General features: G+C 40.3%; 1 protein-coding gene across 2 annotated transcripts in view; it reads left to right on the forward strand.

Annotated features, from left to right (window-relative positions):
- grb10b (growth factor receptor-bound protein 10b) overlaps window positions 1-21,430 on the forward strand; it is an 81,195-nt gene that overhangs the window by 5,447 nt on the left and 54,318 nt on the right. For both annotated transcript variants that reach the window (XM_037536957.1, XM_017700824.2), the window contains exon 2: window positions 17,914-18,020. In XM_037536957.1, the coding sequence (XP_037392854.1) occupies window positions 17,970-18,020 (51 nt within the window). In that variant the 5' untranslated portion in view covers window positions 17,914-17,969. The remainder of the gene's footprint in view (window positions 1-17,913; window positions 18,021-21,430) is intronic.

Raw genomic sequence — 21,430 nt, forward strand, 5'->3', positions numbered from 1 at the left:
TACCGTTATGTTACATCTCCTTTCCTTTTAAAAGCACTTATAATTGTTTAGGAATTGAAGATACAAACCGGTCCAGTTTTGAGAATATTCTTCTGTTATATAAGTCTTTACCAAGTCTTGTGTAATCGTACAGGGCCCTTGTTGTAGTGTTTTAAGTTTAATAAGACATGTTTTCAGTAGGAGAAAAGTCTAGACTCAGGGCAGGCCAGTCTAGCACCTGCATTCTCTGATTACATAGCCATGCAGTTGTAACACATGCATAATGTGGTTTGGTGTTGTCATTATGAAAATAAGCTTGAAAAAGACGACACTGAAAAGGCAGCATGTTTTTTTTTTCCTCCAAAATGTCTTCAGTGTTAATGGTGCTTTCACAGATGTGCAATTTACCCTCTGATAACCTCACATACCACAACAGTTTGCTGGTAACAGTCTGGATGGTCCTTTACTTCTTTGGCCCAGAGAACACAATGTCCATTATTTCCATAAACCATACGAAATGTTGGTTCATCAGAACACAATGCATGTTTCCACTGTGCATCTGTCCATTCCAGATGATTGTGACAAGCACACTGAATGCACATTTACATGATCACGAGCCCAGAGAAGTCGGCGGCATTCCTGGACGTTGTTGACAAATGGCTTCCCCTGTGCATAATACAGGCTCAGCTTGCATTTGTGGATGCAGAGATGGATGCTGTTTATTGGCAACAGTTTGTCAAAGTATTCCCAAGGCCATATATGATATCTATCTATCAGAAACATGCTGGTTTTTGAAACACTGAGGTCTTTCAACACATTCCAAAAAAACTGTGACTGTTTAAGACTAGGAATGTGTTGAAAGACATCAAAAGCCATTGCAGGCAGCAATTTCAGAATTAAAGGTATATTTACAACAAAAAAAGTACGAAGACTTATATATAATTTTATTTCATTTTTTTATTTAAATACTGTTCTGTTTCCATTTGCATTTTACCTGGTATTGCAACTTTACCCATCACACCAAAGATAATTACATCAATATTTGACTACAGGATACTGCTGTGGGAATCTTTCCTTTCTGAAACTGTTTTAAAGACCACGTGAGTATGAACTGCACATGCTGGCCTGATTTTTGTAGGGGAAAAGCCTTGTCTCGAAGTGGAGTACTCACAATGGGTTGTCTTCTCCCAGTTATGCCTTGCTCTTGCTGATTGTACATACCATGTGCGATTAAGCCATCAGAATTGCTCCTCTTAATACCACTGTGGAATCCAGGCTCTATTGTGAACCAACCCCAGTTGAACATGATGGTCAGCACAGGAACAGCAGGGTTATCAGAGTATGGCTGAGTATTGTCAGCAACTTCACAATACGATATGTATCACAATACAAGCATCACTCTGCGAAACAATGACAAAATACACCAGATGTAGAACAGACATTGTTGTCAATGTTTACCTTAAATTGTTTGAAAAGTTACAGTAATAAAGAAAGCAAAAATAATGACTACAAGTACAAAGGTAAAGTTTGTGAATGAACTTTAAGGTAACTTGATAAAGCTGTTGCTGTGAATTCCCAGGTGGAAGCTAAGATGTTGCTGTGTTCTATAAGGTGGTTGTTAAGATGTTGCTAGGCCATTGCTAAGGAATCCAAGGTGATTGCCAAGTTGTTACGAGGCTGTTGCTATTTTATCCCAAGTGGTTGCTAAGGTGCTGATAGGCTACAGAATGTATGTTATCTCTATATTATTTCAGGTGGTCGATAAGGTTTTGCCAAGCAAATGTCATGGAATCCCAGTTGATTGCTAATGTGTTGCTAGGCTGTTGCAGTGGTTGCCAAGTGCTTGCTTAGGTGTGAGTAGGTTGGTATATTATCCCAGGTGGTTGCTAAAATATGTGTGCATGTGCGAACGCGTGTGTGCATGTACACTCCAGCAGCACTGCTGTGTCTGATCCACTTGTACTCGTACGCCACTGCTCTATGGGGGTCCTGACTATTGAAGAACATGAAAACATGAAAGATGGATAACAAAATATGCAGAGAAACAGACGCAGTACTGTCTGTGATCATAGAGCCACTGAATGCACCTGTGTGGTAAGTGGAGCTGGTGAAATGAACAATATGAGGTGTTCCTAATGAAGTGTTCAGTGAGTGTATATGTGTTAATATGTATGTGTGTCTAATGTCAAAGAAGAGTAAAGTGAGAGATTTCTTTTGACAATTTCGAGGCTCTTGAGGCTCTGTGATCCCAGCTGTGTTGTGTAATCATTAACTCAAGAAATTCCCTTTTCATTACAAACATTACCCAGTATATGTATCTGCTGGCAGTCCACTCCGGGCTCTGCTGGGCCCCTATACAGCAGTGCCAAAGGATACAGATATTTTTAGAACTGTTTACACAATAAACTTCTAGTGATGGCATAGGGAGATATTGCTGCATGATTATGAAAATGTTCCTTTTTTAAAATAATCTCATTATGAGAAGTTAGAAAAGTAGTGGCATATCCTGTTAACACAACTGCTAATGCTGTGGCATGTCTTGCAAGCCTACATCAGAAATGTCTAGTCTCACCACTGGCATGATCAAAGTGGGAATGCACTGCTCAAAAAAAATAAAGGGAACACTCAAATAACACATCCTAGATCTGAATGAATGAAATATTCTCATTGAATACTTTGTTCTGTACAAAGTTGAATGTGCTGACAACAAAATCACACAAAAATCATCAATGGAAATCAAATTTATTAACCAATGGAGGCCTGGATTTGGAGTCACACACAAAATTAAAGTGGAAAAACACAGTACAGGCTGATCCAACTTTGATGTAATGTCCTTAAAACAAGTCAAAACGAGGCTCAGTATTGTGTGTGGCCTCCGCGTGCCTGTATGACCTCCCTACAACGCCTGGGCATGCTCCTGATGAGCGGATGGTCTCCTGAGGGGTCTCCTCCCAGACCTGGACTAAAGCATCCGCCAACTCCTAGACAGTCTGTGGTTCAACGTGGCGTTGGTGGATGGAGCGAGACATGATGTCCCAGATGTGCTCAATCGGATTCAGGTCTGGGGAACGGGTGGGCCAGTCCATAGCTTCAATGCCTTCATCTTGCAGGAACTGCTGACACACTGCATGCTCACACACTAATCACTCCTGCATTAGGAGGAACCCAGGACCAACCGCACCAGCATATGGTCTCACAAGGGGTCTGAGGATCTAATTTCTGTACCTAATGGCAGTCAGGCTACCTCTGGCGAGCACGGAGGGCTGTGCGGCCCTCCAAAGAAATGCCACCCCACACCATTACTGACCCACTGCCAAACCGGTCATGCTGAAGGATGTTGCAGGCAGCAAATCGCTCTCCCTGGCGTCTCCAGACTCTGTCACGTCTGTCACATGTGCTCAGTGTGAACCTGCATTCATCTGTGAAGAGCACAGGGCGCCAGTGGCGAGTTTGCCAATCCTGGTGTTCTCTGGCAAATGCCAAGCGTCCTGCACGGTGTTGGGCTGTGAACACAACCCCCATCTGTGGACGTCGGGCCCTCATACTATCCTCATGGAGTCGGTTTCTAACCATTTGTGCAGACACATGCACATTTGTGGCCTGCTGGAGGTCATTTTGCAGGGCTCTGGCAGTGCTCCTCCTGTTCCTCCTTGCACAAAGGCGGAGGTAGCGGTCCTGCTGCTGGGTTGTTGCCCTCCTATGGCCTCCTCCACGTCTCCTGGTGTACTGGCCTGTCTCCTGGTAGCGCCTCCAGCCTCTGGACACACTGACAGACACAGCAAACCTTCTTGCCACAGCTCGCATTGATGTGCCATCCTGGATGAGCTGCACTACCTGAGCCAGAAAGCAGAAAGGTACTGAGAAGTGGTCTGTGGTCCCCACCTGCAGAACCACTCTTTTATTGAGTGTGTCTTGCTAATTGCCAATAATTTCCACCTGTTGTCTGTTCCATTTGCACAACAGCTGTGAAATTGATTGTCAATTAGTGTTGCTTCCTAAGTGGACAGTTTGATTTCATAGAAGTTTGATTTACTTGGAGTTATATTGTGTTGTTTAAGTGTTCCCTTTATTTTTTTTGAGCAGTGTATAAGCTCCAGTATCTACCTGTTGGTCTGATACTGGCCTGTCTATTTCTGTTACCTAAGCCTGCCCCTGTAGATTGGGGATGCAGCCACAGCTATTGTGGCACAGATTAACCTTCTAAGCACAGGGCTGTGAAAATTAGCCATGCAGGTTACTTGTGAATACTCTGTACCTGGCCACCCAGCTATGTTTAGCGTTGCTTTTAAGAGTAACGTGTACCTTGACTGTTGTTACCAGTGTTATGGCTATACCAGTAAAATAGATGGTGAGCAGTGCTTAAAACATTGATTGACACTGTCTTTGAATGTATGTATGTATCTATGTATCTATCTATCTATTATATTATGTGATGTTTGCTTAAAATTTCTGGGGACTTGGCGCCACGTTTCCAGATCTGTAAGTCTGCTGTTGTGGAAGGGGCAAATTTAGAATCAGACAAAGGTACTTCTCATGCAACATAACCCCCACACCCCCCCACACACCCTCCCGCCGTCACCCACCTGTTCTGAAAAAAAAAATCATGTGAACCAAAGAATGTTTTTGTTTTGATAGATAATATCAGAAAGCAGCCTCTTTTCATCATTTGCTGACTTTTTGCTTTTGTGCCATAGCCTGCGTGTGTGTACATGTGTGATGGCATAGAGATGCATCCAGCAAAATAAAGCTCTTGCATATAAAGCTGACATAAGGGATTTGAGCACTACAGTCATTGCATATCTGCTCTAAGCCTGTCATAACACTCTGTTTGGAGTTGATACTCAGCTTATTCTCGCGGAAATCTGGAGCTTGACGGGACTCCGAAAGGTATATTTGGACTTGCTTGAAGGGTGTCTCATGCAAATACGAGTCACAGGAATCCTTGATTTCGACAAGCTTGAGAGTTAATAACACATTGTATAGAATTTCTGTCTCTACTCCTATGTCTGTGTATAGTCTTCAGAGTCCATGACGATGAACAGCTGTTTCTGTCTTTCTAAGGTGAAAACATTGTTTTTGAACATTGAACATTGCTTCTCTCCCAAAACCATGAGCAGTCTGAACTCAAACATTAGAGTACTGTTAAGAGCTTTTGGTCAGAGTTTCTTATTTGTTTAGCTCAAAAAAAGAAAAAAAGCCTAGAAAGACTGCTGCAGCTGGTTAAAGATCACTGCATACCAGACAAGAAGCTCTGTGCCAAGTCAGCCAGTGTCTATCACCAAGTAGCAGACAGTACGAAGCACAGCTGTAGCACATAAGAAGTGCTGCAGAAAGCACTTGTAAACCATATGTTTAAGTTCCGCTCATATCGATTTAATGAATTCAAATTTTAAAACGTAGTTTAGTGAATTCATCATGTTTGGGGTCAGCAAACTTTGATCAGCAAACTCTTCACAAACTCCTTCAAGCTTAAATATACAAAGAGAAATAAGTTACAGTATGACTAGGTTAGTCAGTAAATGTTACAATTAGGATTTCTCTGTTCATTTTAAAGACTTCATAGTGGGACCTTTCTCTATGTGAATTTCAAGCCAGTTGTCTATTATGGATTTGTGGTCTGAGTTTAATATAGTACAGTAATAATAAGATGCTGAGTGGCGCATCCAGTATGTAGTAGTCTAAGTACCTAATTAGGGTATTTCACTGAAATTCAGAACAGATGGTCTGTAGTGTGGTTTGTGGTCTAGTTTGGTAGTTAGCTACTCATGCCAGTTGTTGATGGAAGGAGACCCTCTTCTAAATCCTGAGAATTGCAAAATTCTTTAAGCAAATATACTTTCCCTGGCAGAAATACTCATATGTCTTCTTCTTTATTCATTTAAATGCCCTAAACTTTGGAACACGTATAATTTGTTTGATGTAAATTGTTCCTGACCAATACAGCAGTTGTTCCATATTAGCATTCTTAGTGTTAATGAAGTCTGACTTAGAATTTCTGACTTAAGCTGGGAGTAATAAAGACATTGGTGTCACTAAATATTTATAAATGGGGGTGCTAAGCCTTTACTGAGGGGGTCTGGGGGCATTCTCCTCCTGGAGGATGTTTGTTTATTGGCCCTAAATTGTCTGTTCATTATGAACTTTTAGAGTATAAGTCGGTGGAAATTGACCAAAAAATGGCTCTTTGGTCAAGTTGGCATACAAAAGTTACTTCATTGTGTATTAAGCACAGATCTAGTACAACTTAATACTATATCGGTTCACTTTCACAGATCAAGCAAAGGTATTAAAGCAGTGCTATCTAATCTCTCTTGGATAAGATGCAGGTCCTAAATATGCAGATTATAGATTGGTACAGTCCTAAAAAGTAATTTTGTTCTGTAGTTGTACTTGCGTGTTCAGGAGTCTAGATGACATGATTTTAGTGACATTTGACAGAAAGAAAAAAAAATAATTTAGTCTCATTCAGCTTCTTTTCTTCTTCCCTGTGTTTAGAACTCAGATTTACAAGAGATCAAGGTGTTCTTTATTGTTCAGAACTGGCAAGATTTTTCTCACCTGACTGGTCTTCTGAGGAGCTGCCTGCTCTTAATTACCATTTACATTAAAATTGTGTTATGATCAACACATCATCAGTAGTTGTTGCAGTTACCAGTATTATACAGAAAAAACATAAGCAGTATAAGCAGTATTGTTATACTAATAAGCATTGTTTTGAAATACTTAACACACACTGCTCTTACAGTATATTGTGAATTAGGAAACATGATGGCACAGATGAATCATGAAAAATAAATGCAAAATACTGTTGATGATTTGAACTAATAATGTACATTTATACATTATTATTGGTGGGGGGGGTGTTAAATATTATTTGACGAAGGAGGAGCTAATGCCCCTCTAAAACTGACCTAGCAATGCCCCTCATATAAGATGAAGTAGGATGATGAAAATGGACCAGTGATTGACAGGGGTTTAGGAAGGTTCATAAAGGTTTACTGTTTCAATGATACTTATATTTTTAAATATTCATTCCAGCTCTAGTGTATAGCATGGTGTCAAGACAATGAAGGCTGAAAGGATTTTGGAAGAGTTTTGTACAGTGAACAAGTTGACACTGGAGTTCCTATGCAAGACAAACAGTGTGGCCAGAGTTGTGGCTAGCTATGAGCCAAAGAAATTGCGGCTTGGGTGCAAACTGTATGAGAAAGCTCTTAAATCTCAGCCTAAGAGCATAGCACACACACAGATAGTGGAGTAAACTCTAGATTATCAAGTCACTGTGGTAGTTCGGTTTCTGTAAATGACTCTAGAAATATAATCTTGAAATGTTAACATGGCTTAAAGCAGCAACAGTTTGACAATCTTTTGTTTGCAATTGCATTTTATTCTTTTACTAACAAAGACAAATCTGCATACTGATGCAGTTAAATGTGTGTGGCAAGTATTTTGCTGCAAAGATTAATTGGTTTGCCAGTTGAAATGATTGTACATTAGATATATAAAGCTATTTATAGAGAAAAACGTTAAGGAAAAAGTGTGGTTATAATGGCACGCACACAGACACATGCTTTAAATGCTTCCAGAAATCGATCTGATTAAGCACTTAAATTTGATTTAGTTGTTCGGCAAAGCTTTTAGTGTTGTCTAGGCATAGTCTAGGGCCATGTCTAATCAGAAGCTAAACAGTGCAAGACCTGAGATTAGTGCTGTCTCGCCCTGCTGAGGAGAGAGAAAAGGGAGGGCGTTGTTCCTGACCCCTGCCAGATGAAGAAAGGCTCGTTCTAATCTGGCTTGGGTTTGAGTGGGGGGAGTGGGGGGCATGGGAAATGGCTTATAAATATGCATGTTTCCTCAGCCACTCAGCCCCGCCCCCACCGGGCAGGCCCTTCTGACTCTGGACAACACAGCTGGACAGCACTGCCTACATTCCAGCACCTCTCTTTCTCCCCCTCTCTCTGCCAGAGGTTTTCTCTCTTTTTCAATCCCAGGCTGTCTTTTCTCTCCCTCATCTTTGCACTTTGCCCTACAAATCAATGTGTGCCATTCAGCTGTTCTCCTCCCAATACCCCATGTGGAAAGAATGTGCTCCAAGAATTCCTGAGGAGATGGAGTATTTGGGATAATGGTCTCCAGAGGTATTCCTGGGACGTGGTATGCTGTACGTGTCATAGGTTTTGGATGAAGTTAAACAACCAGAGACCAGTTTACTGGTCTGTGATCCTTTTTAATTGGTTAAAAGCATTGCAGGTGTTGGGCTAGTTTTGTCTAATTGTCTTAGAGCTCTAATCTGAAGCAACAATATCATGTTTAATAGCCTAGTGCAGTTCAAATAAGTTTCCTACGGCTGCTCTCTAGCTCTGCTCTCAATTGCATTATGGTGATAACCAGCACGTTGTCAAAGGCTTAGGAAATAGGACAGAAAGTCCATCGTTGCACAGAGTTTAGGGAGTACTACACTAAAAAGCAGTGCTTACGTAGCTAAATCCCACCCCTGAAAAATCAATGTACGGTCCTTTCTGTAAATAATAGCTTATTTATAATATACACAAATTTAAACATGAAAAGCCCGCCTTTGCCATAACTACAATTAGGAACTAAAGCCCTCTTTATTGTCTCACTATCCAGCGGTTTTGACCCTTAGAACAACCAACCATATGGAAAGTTTTTTGTTTCAAAATGTGTAGATGGAGTAGACAGTTGCTTGCTTCTGGTGACTAGCTAGCATTTTTCATTATGAAGAAAGGTTTTTCCTGTCAATCTGACTGAAACAAAACAGTGCATGAATATACATAGTTTTATAAAAGTACTAAAAGTAGCTGTAGTTGCTTTTATTTTTTAAAATATATTTATCTAATTACAGAATATTCATTGCAGTCTCTGTGGTATAAATACACTTTTTGTGCATAGTCTGTGCTATTTAAACCACCGTGGCTTAGTGGTGCATTTGAAGTTAATAAAAGTTGTCCTGTAGGTATATTTGGGGACTGTTTGTCAAATGAAATGTCAGCAGTTAGACATGGTCGTGCAAAAATTAAAGCATTCCAAAGATACAGTATGTTCAGTATCTTCAAGTATGTGCACCCCTTGGCTTGCTGTTTTGATTCCGGACAGCCAAGTTTATAAATAACGCAAATATTTGTAAGCCTGCCCCAATTTGGAAGGCAGAGAATTTATAGCTTTGTAAATGCAAACACTGTCCTGAAAAACATCCCATGGGGAATCTGTGTCATCATACTGGCACAAATATCTAACTCCTCCATGGTGTACCCCTACTTTTGACTGCTAACCCCCCTTTCATTTATTGCATGTTGTACCTTGACAGAAGGTTCACTTTATAGGAAGACTCATGTAAAAGTCCCACCTTGCACCCTTTAGTCATTTGTGGATTTTTTTTTCCTCCTGTTAAGATGAATTTGTATGCAGGCTTGCGGGGGAATAGTTCTGATTCCCCTGTATTAAAAGGTTTTAGAGTTCTTTTCTTTCTTTCTGTTGTGGATATAAGTGCTGAGATTTATCGTATAATGAACCTCTATGGCAGCACAAGCATTGCAGGGAATAAATGAGAATGTGTCTCCCATGCACCAGCAGACTGAGAGCGAGCCAGCTTTTTTACAGCAGCTCTGGAGCTGTAGGTTGTGTAATACAACACTCATTCCTCCCTCCATTCTGCCACTCCCACCATGCCTCACATTGTGCAGTGGGTTTTCAAGTCAAATCAATGAAGTTTTATTGGCTCTGTCAGAAACAGTTTTCTCAAAGTCATAGAGAATGCAGTTTAGCTAGAATACTAGACAAGGGAGTTGTAAAAAGTGATGCAGAAAATAAAAGTAGAATATAAATGAACAGAATGAGGCAAATTGTTGATTTTTCTCTGACAATGAAACATCAGTCATTCTTGTTGAACATGAGGGAGATGGGAGATGCTGTCTCATGTCTTACACTAGTCTTTGTGCTCTAGTCACCTGTGGAAGTTATTTTCATCAAGGCATCATTTTATTGCCTTTATAAAATATTAAAAATGGAGGAATGGATTAACTTTGTGTTAGATCTGTTCCTGTATGTGTGACAGTAAAAGACACCAGGGGAACTTTCTTTCAGTAAATGACTCAGATGCTCTCTTTGCAGTCTCTTGTACGTGCCAGATTCAGGCATGCTTATGATTGGTCAGGAAATCTATCACTTTAATGTACACAAGTAGGGCAGTATTAATATGTTGTGGATTCATTTGTGTCAATGTCCGCTACAGTCTCTCTTGTACATGTACGTATCCTGCTGCCTCTGTGATTAATAGTATAGAAAGTTCAGTCCTCTAGAATTGTCTATGGATTCATTATTGTTGTGTTTTTTTAGTGATTTAAAATTGTGCTGTAAATAATTGGCAATGAAATGTCTGTCATTTTAACCAATATTATTTATTTATTGATTCATTATTATTGCAGGATTTAAAGGAAATATTATGGTAAATATTCAACAAAAATGTCTGTTTTACGTCTTGCTTGTTTCATCATCGTATGGTAATGTTTCATGATACTTGTATGATGATATGTGTCTTGTCGTGAAGTTGCTGCCAGTACCCAGCCCTGGTCACAAGTATTGCAGATGCTGTTCGATATGTGACGGTGTCAGCTGAATAAGACTGCTTCTCCTTGGTGTTCTGCATTCCAGTCATTGAGGATCCTTTATTAGATCCAACTGCATTATGCTGTAACAGATGGTAAGTTTGAATTAGACTGTATGAGGCTCATCCCAGGCAACTTAAATTTAGACAAACTGGACGCATGCCACAAAGGCTATGTTGAATAAGCAAAACTTGGAATACATAATGCTTTAAAACTACTGAAGTATCACAATTTTCTGTAGCAACCCCAACCAGCATGAATGTTTCCATTGGAGCGTGTCCAATAATTAACCTGAGACAGGCTAAATAAAAGATCACTTCAGAGAAATGTTAGCACGGTTTCAATCAGGATTTACTTTAAATAGCTGGTGGCTGCTAGTGATCCCAGACCTGGCCTTTGCCTTTGCTCCAGTGCTAATAACAGCAAGACATTAAATCTCACCCTGTGCAGTGTAAGCACTCATGAACTTCTTATCACAAGGCCATGATGTCGTCACTGCCCTTGTACAATCCAGCAATTGTGATTGCTATGAGACTTGTGCACAAATGTACATGAGTGCCATAGACATAGGTATTGCACATATAATCTGCATCCATCAGTTTATATCTGCCATAAGTTGCATTTTGCTTCAGGATTTAGTGTGCACCTGAATTGGTGCTTAGGAAAATAAAACATTTTAAAATGTATGAGAGCATCTTTATATTCTTAAGATTCTCTGACTGAATTGAAAGGAAAGGTTTATTGTCATTGATCTGACAGAAGATATAAAAACAATCAGGATATCCACTCTGAATCACTTGCTGTGTGATTAAGAGGGCAGTTTCTGCTTGTTGTTGTATGTTTGAAGTTCCTTTTTTTTCCCCAAGTAGGAAAAAAGATCCTTGCTAATTAGTATAGATGCACTTTATAGTTGTCTTTATAGTTGATCTTTGCTTTGTTATTCTGCTTAATTGGCTGGAGAAAATATTGAGTCACAGTCATTTCATTATGTTGTGTGTGTGTGTGTGTGTGTGTGTGTGTGTGTGTGTGTGTGTGTGTGTGTGCGCGCGCGTGTGTGTGTGTGTGTGTGTGTGTGTGTGTGTGTGTGTAAACACACATAAAAAAAGCCTTTTTTTTTTTTTTATTAACATGAGGGCTCATGTTAATAAATATAATACCATGGGGAGTCATGGAGACTTCCCCCTCCCGCCCGTGTCACATGCTAGCTTGGGATTCCTGGAAAGCACAATTAAAATGAGTACATGTTCTGCCTTGTTGCTTGGAGATTGACATTCTTAATAAGTTTTTTTTTTTCCCTACATTGGACTGGCAGGTAGAATTCAGTTACCTTCGATTCTAGTTCTAGACTCTAAAATACAGTATTTTGATAATTTGTATACTGTGCTATGTTAAAGCCTATTTTATTGTCTTTTTTTGTTGCATGTTGTTGTACAACTGAAATGAAATAGCATTTTCTTGGATTGAGATGTTGCATGACATTCAAACAATAATTAAACAATAACAGATAATACAGAGGCCCAGTCAGCAATCGATTCACAACACTGGTAATATTGTATAAGGTAATACTGAAATAAACTACCTGCATGCAATAGACATTTCAATGCATTTTTAAAGTGCCAGTGCCCAGAAGGAAAGTGTCCTTTAGGTGTCTGGTACTGGGGCTGAATACAGTACAAGTTCAGTGTGTAAAATGGGGGCATTTTGATGAGGCCCTCACTGTCTTCTTACTCCTTAGGAAGTAGATGTACTTTTACATCTTCATTAGGGAAGTTACTCTGAGATGAAATCCATGAAGTTCTTGAACTGCTGACACTCTATGTTACACCTGCCTGTGAAGTGGTCTGTCTGTTTGAAGTGGACAGCCAGTTCTTTTGGTTTTAACAAAGTTTAGGAAAGTTTTTTGTGTGCACAAACAAGTCAGATTTGGCCCCCTTAAGCTGATTCACCCAGCTGTCACCAGCAAACATGACAGTCCTGGATGAAGATCAGTGGTGTATTCAGCTTTAAATGCTGGCTTTACTGTGATGTGTGATGCATATATGTTAGGAAGACTAGCCTGTGTAACTAAAACCATTATCTATAAAAACACCCATCGCACATTAGGTTTACATCCTTTTTACTTGAAATCCTTTTTTTTTCCTTTTGGTAGGTCTCTAGTGTTTAGTACTTACTTAATTTCTGCCATTTTTATTATTTGCTTACACTATATTGCCAAAAGTATTCACTCGTCTGCCTTCACACGCATATGAACTTGAGTGACATCCCATTCTTAATCCATAGGGTTTAATATGATGTTGGCCCACCCTTTGCAGCTGTAACAGCTGCAACTCTCCTGGGAAGGCTTTCCACAAGCATTAGGAGTGTGTTTATGGGAAATTTTGACCATTCTTCTAGAAGCGAGACACTGATGTTGGATGAGAAGGCCTGGCTCACAGTCTCAGCTCTAATTCATCTCAAAGGTGTTCTGTCGGGTTGAGGTCAGACCAGTCAAGTTCTTCCACACCAAACTTGCTCAACCATGTCTTTATGGACCTTGCTGTATGCGCTGGTGCACAGTCATGTTGGAACAGGAAGAATCCATCCCCAAGCTGTTCCCACAATGTTGGGAGCATGAAATTCTCCAAAATCTCTCGGCCTGCTGAAGCATTAAGAGTTCCTTTCACTGGAACTAAGGGGCCGAGCCCAACTCCTGAAAAACAACCCCACACCATAATCCCCCCTCCACCAAACTTTACACTTGGCACAATGCAGTCAGAAAAGTACCGTTCACCTGTCAACCACCAAACCCAGAGTCATCCATCGGATTGCCAGACGGAGAAGCATGATTCGTTAGTCCAGAGAACATGTCTCCACTGCTCTAGAGTCCAGTGGTGGCACTTTACATTGCGCTTGGTGAAGTGAGGCTTGGATGCAACTGCTCGGTCATGGAAACCCATTCCATGAAGCTATCTACACTGTTTTTGAGCTAATCTGAAGGCCACTTGAAGTTTGGGGATCTGTAGCGACTGACTCTGCAGAAAGTTGGCAACCTCTGCGCACTGTTAGCCTCAGCATCCGCTGGCCCCGCTCTGTCATTTTACATGGCCTACCACTTTGTGGCTGAGTTGCTGTCATTCCCAAATGCTTCCACTTTGTTATAATACCACCGACTGTGGAATATTTATTAGAAATTTCACGACTGGAATTCACTGAGCTCCTGAGAGCGACCCATTCTTTCACAAATGTTTGTAGAAGCAGTCTGCAGACCTAGGTGCTTGGCTTTATACACCTGTGACTGGAACAGCTGAATTCAATGATTTCAATGGGAGAGTGAATGCTTTTGGCAATATAGTCTATGACTTACAAGTAATTGTGTAGTTACTTTCATTTGTTTTCTTCATGCATTGTTTCCACCTGATGTGATTGCATCAATTGTTGTAAAAAAAAAGACAGAATAATGCCCAAACTCTGCTTCACATAACTACACCAGACCGCAGCTAATAATCATGTAATGCTGATGCACATAGAGGGTGGTGCAGTGAACTGCTAGACTTATATAGCAGCGTATGCTTCATTCACCAGCCAGTCATACACTGACTTTGCTTAGGTGATCTTAAAATGAAGACAATGAATAAAGAAGGAGGTGATGCTGCAGTAAACCCAAACAAAGCTATTTGGGGAAAAATATATGGCGTGTACTCTGTACTTAACTCAAATGCTAAACAGCATCTGCCCCATATGCACAACAGCAGAGGATGCTTTTTTTTCTTTACTGTGAGAGACTGGAAAGATTTTCTGAAAAATCATTCTCAAAAATGTTATGTCAAAAAACACCTGAAATCTTGGATGCTAACATAAATAAATCATGGAGAGTGTGGACATTCCAGATGTTTCCTCTGCCAGAAGCATTTTGTGGCAAGATTATTTTGATTATTATTCCTAAAGTAATTTGAATGAATAATTCAGTGTTTTGCTTGAAAACATTAGAGGAAGACTTTTTACAGAATAATTTAATGCTTTACCGTATATCTTAAAGAAGCTTGAATTGCTGAATCAAATTGCTGAGTTATATCGCTGTTTGATCTGTCAAATCAAATCACTCTCAATTTACAAACATTGCCTGTGAATTGAGATGAAAACCAATCAATTATAAATCAAGTCAATTCACTGTCGGTTCAAAGATTCACATCCCAACCTAGTTAAACCTAGCTATAGGTTTCCAAAATTAACTAATAGCATCTTTAAGGGACCATGTGGGCTATACACGAATGAGATTTTTACACTGCTGTGGTAGAGTGGGAGAGTGTGTTTCTCTGAAATTGGGGCTTCAAGCCTCTTTTGCGCTGGTGACCTTTTCTGCCCCAAATCCCCCCAGCATTCTGGAAAAAGCTAACTTTTTAAATGTATATGTTCACTTTTGGAGGTAGAAAACTGTTTCTGGGTCTGACAAGCTTTCAGGCCCAGCATGTCAACCATGGCATTTCTTTGGCAAAGGGCTGGTTACCCCGTTGTATTATTAGTATAGTTCGAAACAAAAAAATTCAGTAAGGAATAGATAAAAAGATCAGATGTGCTTTGGTTTTATCCCACAGTCCAAAGACATGGAGTCAGGCCCAGGTGTTAATATGTGTGTCTGCCCTGTGATGGACTGGCAGCCTGTCCAGGGTGTTTACTGCTTTCTGCCCAATGAGTGCTGGGATAGGCTTAGTTCCCCCACAACCCTGAAGGATAAGCGCTGTAGATAATGAATGAATGAATGATTTGAATGGTAATAATGCTCAGCTACATATCATTATGTATTTTTAGGTGAATATATGCAAATTCTAGTGGTTTCCTCATGGGTATATACCATGTATATTTGTGTCATGTGACTACATCACTAGTGAAGATAGATACTGGGAGGAGCTGTGCACACAGCCCTAAGAGGCACAGTATTTAGGGTGAAGGACTGAGAAGGAACTTAGCAAGTCTGACATTCTGAAGTCAATCCATCCAGAAGGTCCAGGATTTAAGTAGAGCATTCTAATCATGACAAATACATTGAGCTTGATTGTTGGGTTTATGTGGAATTATTTTGTTGAAGTTGGAGCTCAAATCAAAGGAGGGTACCATCACAGAAATTCTTCTCTTGTAGGATCGGTTGTGGCCCAACTTCATGTGTGTTATGACTTTCTGATCAATCTTCTAGCAATTTTCTTAACCTTATTTTGGCTTTTTATTTGATGTTTAAGAATTTGCAGTTGAATGGAAGAAAACATAAAGCTCCAGATATATATATGCATGTACATGCCATCTCAGCACCATATGTGTTTGGATGTATGCTGCCAAGTCCATTCAGTGAGGCCAGATCGCCACTCCATGGCTGACTGAACCGCAGGCATTGAGCGTTTGAGGAGTGCCATTCAGCGCTGCTCAGCAAGCCCAAACACTGAGGCAGAGCACAGAAGGGTGTGTTGAATGAAAATGCTGTGCTACTGTATTTTGCCCCTGATAAAATTGCAGCAGATACCTGTTAACAAAAGAGACGCTGTCTCCCTGCCACAGCCCACGGCATGGTCATATGATTTACGGCCATGACATCATCCTCCAGGGCTGCCCTCCCTTTTGTTATTGTCGTGAGTGGAGACCATTGACCACTGTGAAACGTTCAGTTTCAGCTCCCCATTATGTAATGGCAGGGGCCGGAAATAAGGCCTTCTGGAGCTGTCCCAAAAATGCTGAGCTCTTAGAAGAGTTGGAAATGGTCCACAGTCAATGAGAAACACCTCCTGAGCCACCAAACGTCAATTAATGACTGATTGATTAATTGAGCTTTAGATATTAAACTGTAAACAGTGGTTCCACAGTCATTATCAGAGGTTTTTACAAGACATTTCAGCTTGAGGAGGAAGGTCTTTGAAACAGTCATTTCTCCGCTTTACTCTGATATTGTCTTGCTGCCTAACATACTTTTAAATGCAGCGCACTATGCGTTCTTTGGCCCTGTTTACACTTGGCATTAAGACAAGTGTGGCCATGTTTGTAATTAGCTCATTAATAAGTCCTACCTAAACTGAAGTGGGTGTGTTACAACAAGAAAACACAAAAATGTGCAGGGCAGGCAGTCATCCAGGACCAGGGTTGGGAACCTGTGTTTTAAAGGATGTTAGTTCAGGTTTTGGGTGGCTATCACAGAGTCTACTCTTTATGTTCTCAGCACATTTATTTTCAAATAAATCATTCCCTTATTTGCATATATATCAGTACAATTTTCTTTCACATCCACTCACACACACACAGACACACACCTTGTAAGCCGCTTCTGCTTATGGGTCGCGGGGGTGCCGGAGCCTATCCCAGCTGTCATCGGGTGGAAGGCAGGAAACCCACACAGACACAGGGAGAACAAACTCCACACAGAAAGGACATTGGTCGCTTGACCAGGAAATCGAACCTAGCTACTTAAGCTCTAGTTGTGGTTTAGACTATCTACTGAAATACATACTAAATACATGAAATTTTTAACAGTATGGGGAATATTTGTGCTCACTGATAAGGTTACAGCAAGTGTGTCCAACTTGGGTCACATAGGGGCAAAGCCTAGTGTGGTTTTTAGTCACTTCTCTTCTTTAACAAACCTACCAAACCTGGCAATAATTAGATGATTAGGCTTCTATATTCTAGCAGGGCACTTTCTGATGCTAAGTTAATTATTGCAGTTTTTGCTTCTTAACATTGTACCAGTATTTTGAGTCATTTAATCTTTGTCTATGTGATTGACTGACATGTTTCACTACTATTGATATTTCTTTGGTTTGTATGGTGAGAGACAAGATGCAAATTTAATATCTACAGTCAACTTCAGACCATTTGTTAGCTTACTTGTGCATTGACTGACCTACAGCTCACCAAGACACGACTGGGCAGTTTTGAAATTAAATTTGATCCTTTATAATGAGAGAATTAAAAAAAAAAAAGCCTACACAAGTCACCCAGTATGAACATGCATACCCTCAAGTTTACCTTCATTGTTTTTTTTATTTATTTATTTATTTACAATGTACTGATACAGAATAATAATTTGTCATTGTCCAGTTGCTGATTAAACCCTGTGTTTTGTTTTTTAAACATAACTTGCATAATTTGAAACTTGTTTGAGTATCTAACTTTAATTTAGGCAGATTGGTTAGCTCACTGTTCTTCTTATTCTCCTGGTCTGCTGACCCTGTGAAACTATTTGGGTTAAGAAGTGCTCTGTGCTATATTAGTAGCCACTTAGACTCAACTAAGGAGACCTCTTTTTTTCCTGTGCTGAAGGTTTTTCATTTACTTTTTTTTGTCCTTCTGTTTTCAGGCTCTCTTTGCAGTTCTCAGAGGTGAATGTGATATCTGGAGGAGAACTTTGAGAAAATGGCTGTAGCTGAATGTCCGGATTACTTCCTACTCCACCCTAATTACCAGGTAAAAAAAAAAAAAAAAAAAAAAAATATATATATATATATATATATATGATTGAGCCTTCAAGATTTTTTCTTTCTTTCTTAATTATGTGCACCTGAAAAGCAGGGATTTCAGTTTCACTCTCGAAAGAAAAAGGCCTGTTATTTTCTACAGTAAACTGGCATGGTTACTGTAACAATATGTCCTTAAATGACTATTCTACAGCCTTTCACCCTATGATTTCAGTATGGCACCTGGTTATTTTTAGGTCATTTAATTTTGGATAATTATGCATGAGCATTTTTTTCATTTGCTGCTTTTTCCCAGGATAGTGAACACTTACTTTCTGGTTTTGACTGGCAGAATGTATCAAATTACCATTCTGAAAGTGATTCTTTTTGAAAAATATGAATTATACAGAGTGCTTTTTCTTACCATTCTCTCAGTGATGATGCATGCATTTTGCAAAAAATACATTTTACATATCATTAATTTGTTGAATAGTATTTTTAATATGATGGACATATAAAAACTTCCAAGAGTTTCAGAACTCTGGCATTAACATCATCACAAAAACTGCACTGGGAGCTTCATGGCATGGGTTTCCATGGCCGAGCAGCTGCCTGCAAGCCTTACATCACCAAGCACATCAGCTGGTGCAGTGTAAAGCACGCCACCATTGGACTCTAGAGCAGTGGAAATGTATTCTGTGGAGTGATCCATCACACTTCTTTCTGCAGTCTGATTGATGGTCTGAGTTTGGCGAATGCCAGGAGAACGTTACCTGCCTGACTGCATTGTGCCAACGGTAAAGTTTGGTAAGGGAGGGATAATGCTATGGAGTTGTTTTTAAAGGGTTGGCATAGACCAGTTGGTTCCAGTGAAGGGAATCTTAATGTTTTAGCATATCAAGACATTCTGGATACTTCCAACTTTGTGGTAACAGTTTGGGGAAGGACCTTTTCTGTTCCAGCATGACTGTGCCAGAAGAGTGGAAGCTGTTAAAGCTCCAAAAGCTCCAACTCAATATTAATGCCTATGGATTTACAATGGTACAACCCCAATTCCAATGAAGTTGGACGTTGTGTAAAACATAAATAAAAACAGAATACGATGATTTGCAAATCCTTTTCAACCTATATTCAATTGCATACACTATAAAGACAAGATATTTAATGTTCAAACAGATAAACGTTTTTGTTTTTTGCAAATATTCACTCATTTTGAATTTGATGTTGTTCCAAAGAAGTTGGGACAGGGACAACAAAAGACTGGGAAAGTTGAGGAATGCTCAGAAAACACCTGTTTGGAAAATTCCACAGGTGAACAGGTTAATAGGAAACGGGTGAGTGTCATGATTGGGTATAAAGGGAGCATCCCTGAAAGGCTCAGTCGTTTACAAGCAAGGACGGGGCGAGATTCACCACATTGTGAACAACTGCGTGAGCAAATCCAACTAGTCCAACAGTTTAAGAACAGCGTTTCTCAATGTGTAATAGCAAGGAATTTAGGGATTTCATCATCTACAGTCCATAATATCATCAAAAGATTCAGAGAATCTGGAGAAATCTCTGCAAGTAAGTGGCAAGGCAGAAAACCAACACTGAATGGCTGTGACCTTCGAACCCTCAGGCGGCACTGCATTAAAAACCGACATCATTCTGTAACGGATATTACCACATGGGCTCAGGAACACTTCAGAGAAAACCACTGTCAGTGAACACAGTTCGTCACTCCATCTACAAGTGCAAGTTAAAACTCTGCCATGCAAAGCAAAAGCCATATATCAACAACACCCAGAAACGCTGCCGGCTTCTCTGGGCCCGAGCTCATCTAAGATGGACTGACGCAAAGTGGAAAAGTGTCCTGTGGCCTGACGAGTCCACATTTCAAATTGTTTTTGGAAATCATGGACGTCGTGTCCTCCGAGCCAAAGAGGAAAAGGACTGTCTGGATTCTTATCAGCGCAAAGTTCAAAAGCCAGCATCTCTGATGGTATGGGGGTGTGTTAGTGCCCATGGCATGGGTAACTTGCATATCTGTGAAGGCACCATTAATGCTGAAAGGTACATACAGGTTTGGGAGCAACATATGCTGCCATCCAAGCAACGTCTTTTTCAGGGACGTCCTGCTTATTTCATCAAGACAATGCCAAGCCACATTCTGCACGTGTTACAACAGCCTAGCTTCGTAGTAAAAGAGTGTGGGCACTATACTGGCCTGTCTGCAGTCCAGACCTGTCTCCAACTGAAAATGTGTGGCACATGATGAAGCACAAAATACGACAGCGGAGACCCCGGACTGTTGAGCAACTGAAGTTGTACATCAAGCAAGAATGGGAAAGAATTCCACCTTCAAAGCGTCAACAATTAGTGTCCTCAGTTCCCCAATGCTTATTGAGTGTTGTTTATAGGAAAGGTGATATAACACAGTGGTAAACATTCCTCTGTCCCAACTTCTTTGGGATGTGTTGCAGGCATCAAATTCAAAATGAGTGAATATTTGCAAAAAATAATAAAGTTTATCTATTTGAACATTAAATATCTTGTCTTTGTAGCGTATTCAGTTGAATATAGGTTGAAAAGGATTTGTAAATCATTGTATTCTGTTTTTATTTATGTTTAACACAATGTCCCAACTTCATTGGAATTGGGGTTGTGTGTCAAAAAAGGTCCTGTAGTTGTGTTGTGTATGTGTCCCAATACCTTTGGCTGTGTGTGTGTGTGAGAGAGAGAGACACACAACACACAGCTTTTGCCAAAAGAATATATTTGAAAAGTGTAATTGTATAAATACCAAGACTTACTAGCTAGTTAGGTTAGATACAGGTAATAACAGTGTCCGAACTTGATCTAGGCCGATACCCAAGGATCAGATATCAGTATCAAAACCAAGCCTGATGAAAAGGCAAACAATGGCTGAATGCAGAAAGTGATTTTTTGGGGGTTGACAATAGAGGTTGTCCAGTCTGATCTGAAACCAGCTCCTCTGAGCCTGTTGTTCAGCCTGAGAGATGTGGAGATCTGAAACTTTCTCTTAGAAAAGATTGAGATAAGGATAGAGGGAGAGTGAGTGAGGGAGACCACCCCCTTTTTGTGAATGTACCTGTCACAGCCAGTAGATTTAGGGCCTGAGCTTGAATGAAGAAGAAACAACAATGAATGGCCATGACATGGTCGCACATTCCTTTGAGCTGACAACATCTAATTCACATGGTGTAACCTGACGTAAGAGCATCTAAACAAAGCATTAACTAGCTTGTTTTGAAGGACTCTTTTAGCCATTGTCCCCGTCCACGTGCAGTGGTTCAAACCCAGTGGGAAATATCAATCAGCAGCATCATCCCGCAGAGAGCTGGCAGCGGTACAGGCCTCTTTATTTCACCACGGCTTTCTGCTGCTTGTTTTTCAAACTCCCTTTGGGATGCTGCT

This window comes from Pygocentrus nattereri, chromosome 3 (genome assembly GCF_015220715.1).
Source record: "Pygocentrus nattereri isolate fPygNat1 chromosome 3, fPygNat1.pri, whole genome shotgun sequence".
NCBI lineage: Eukaryota > Metazoa > Chordata > Actinopteri > Characiformes > Serrasalmidae > Pygocentrus > Pygocentrus nattereri.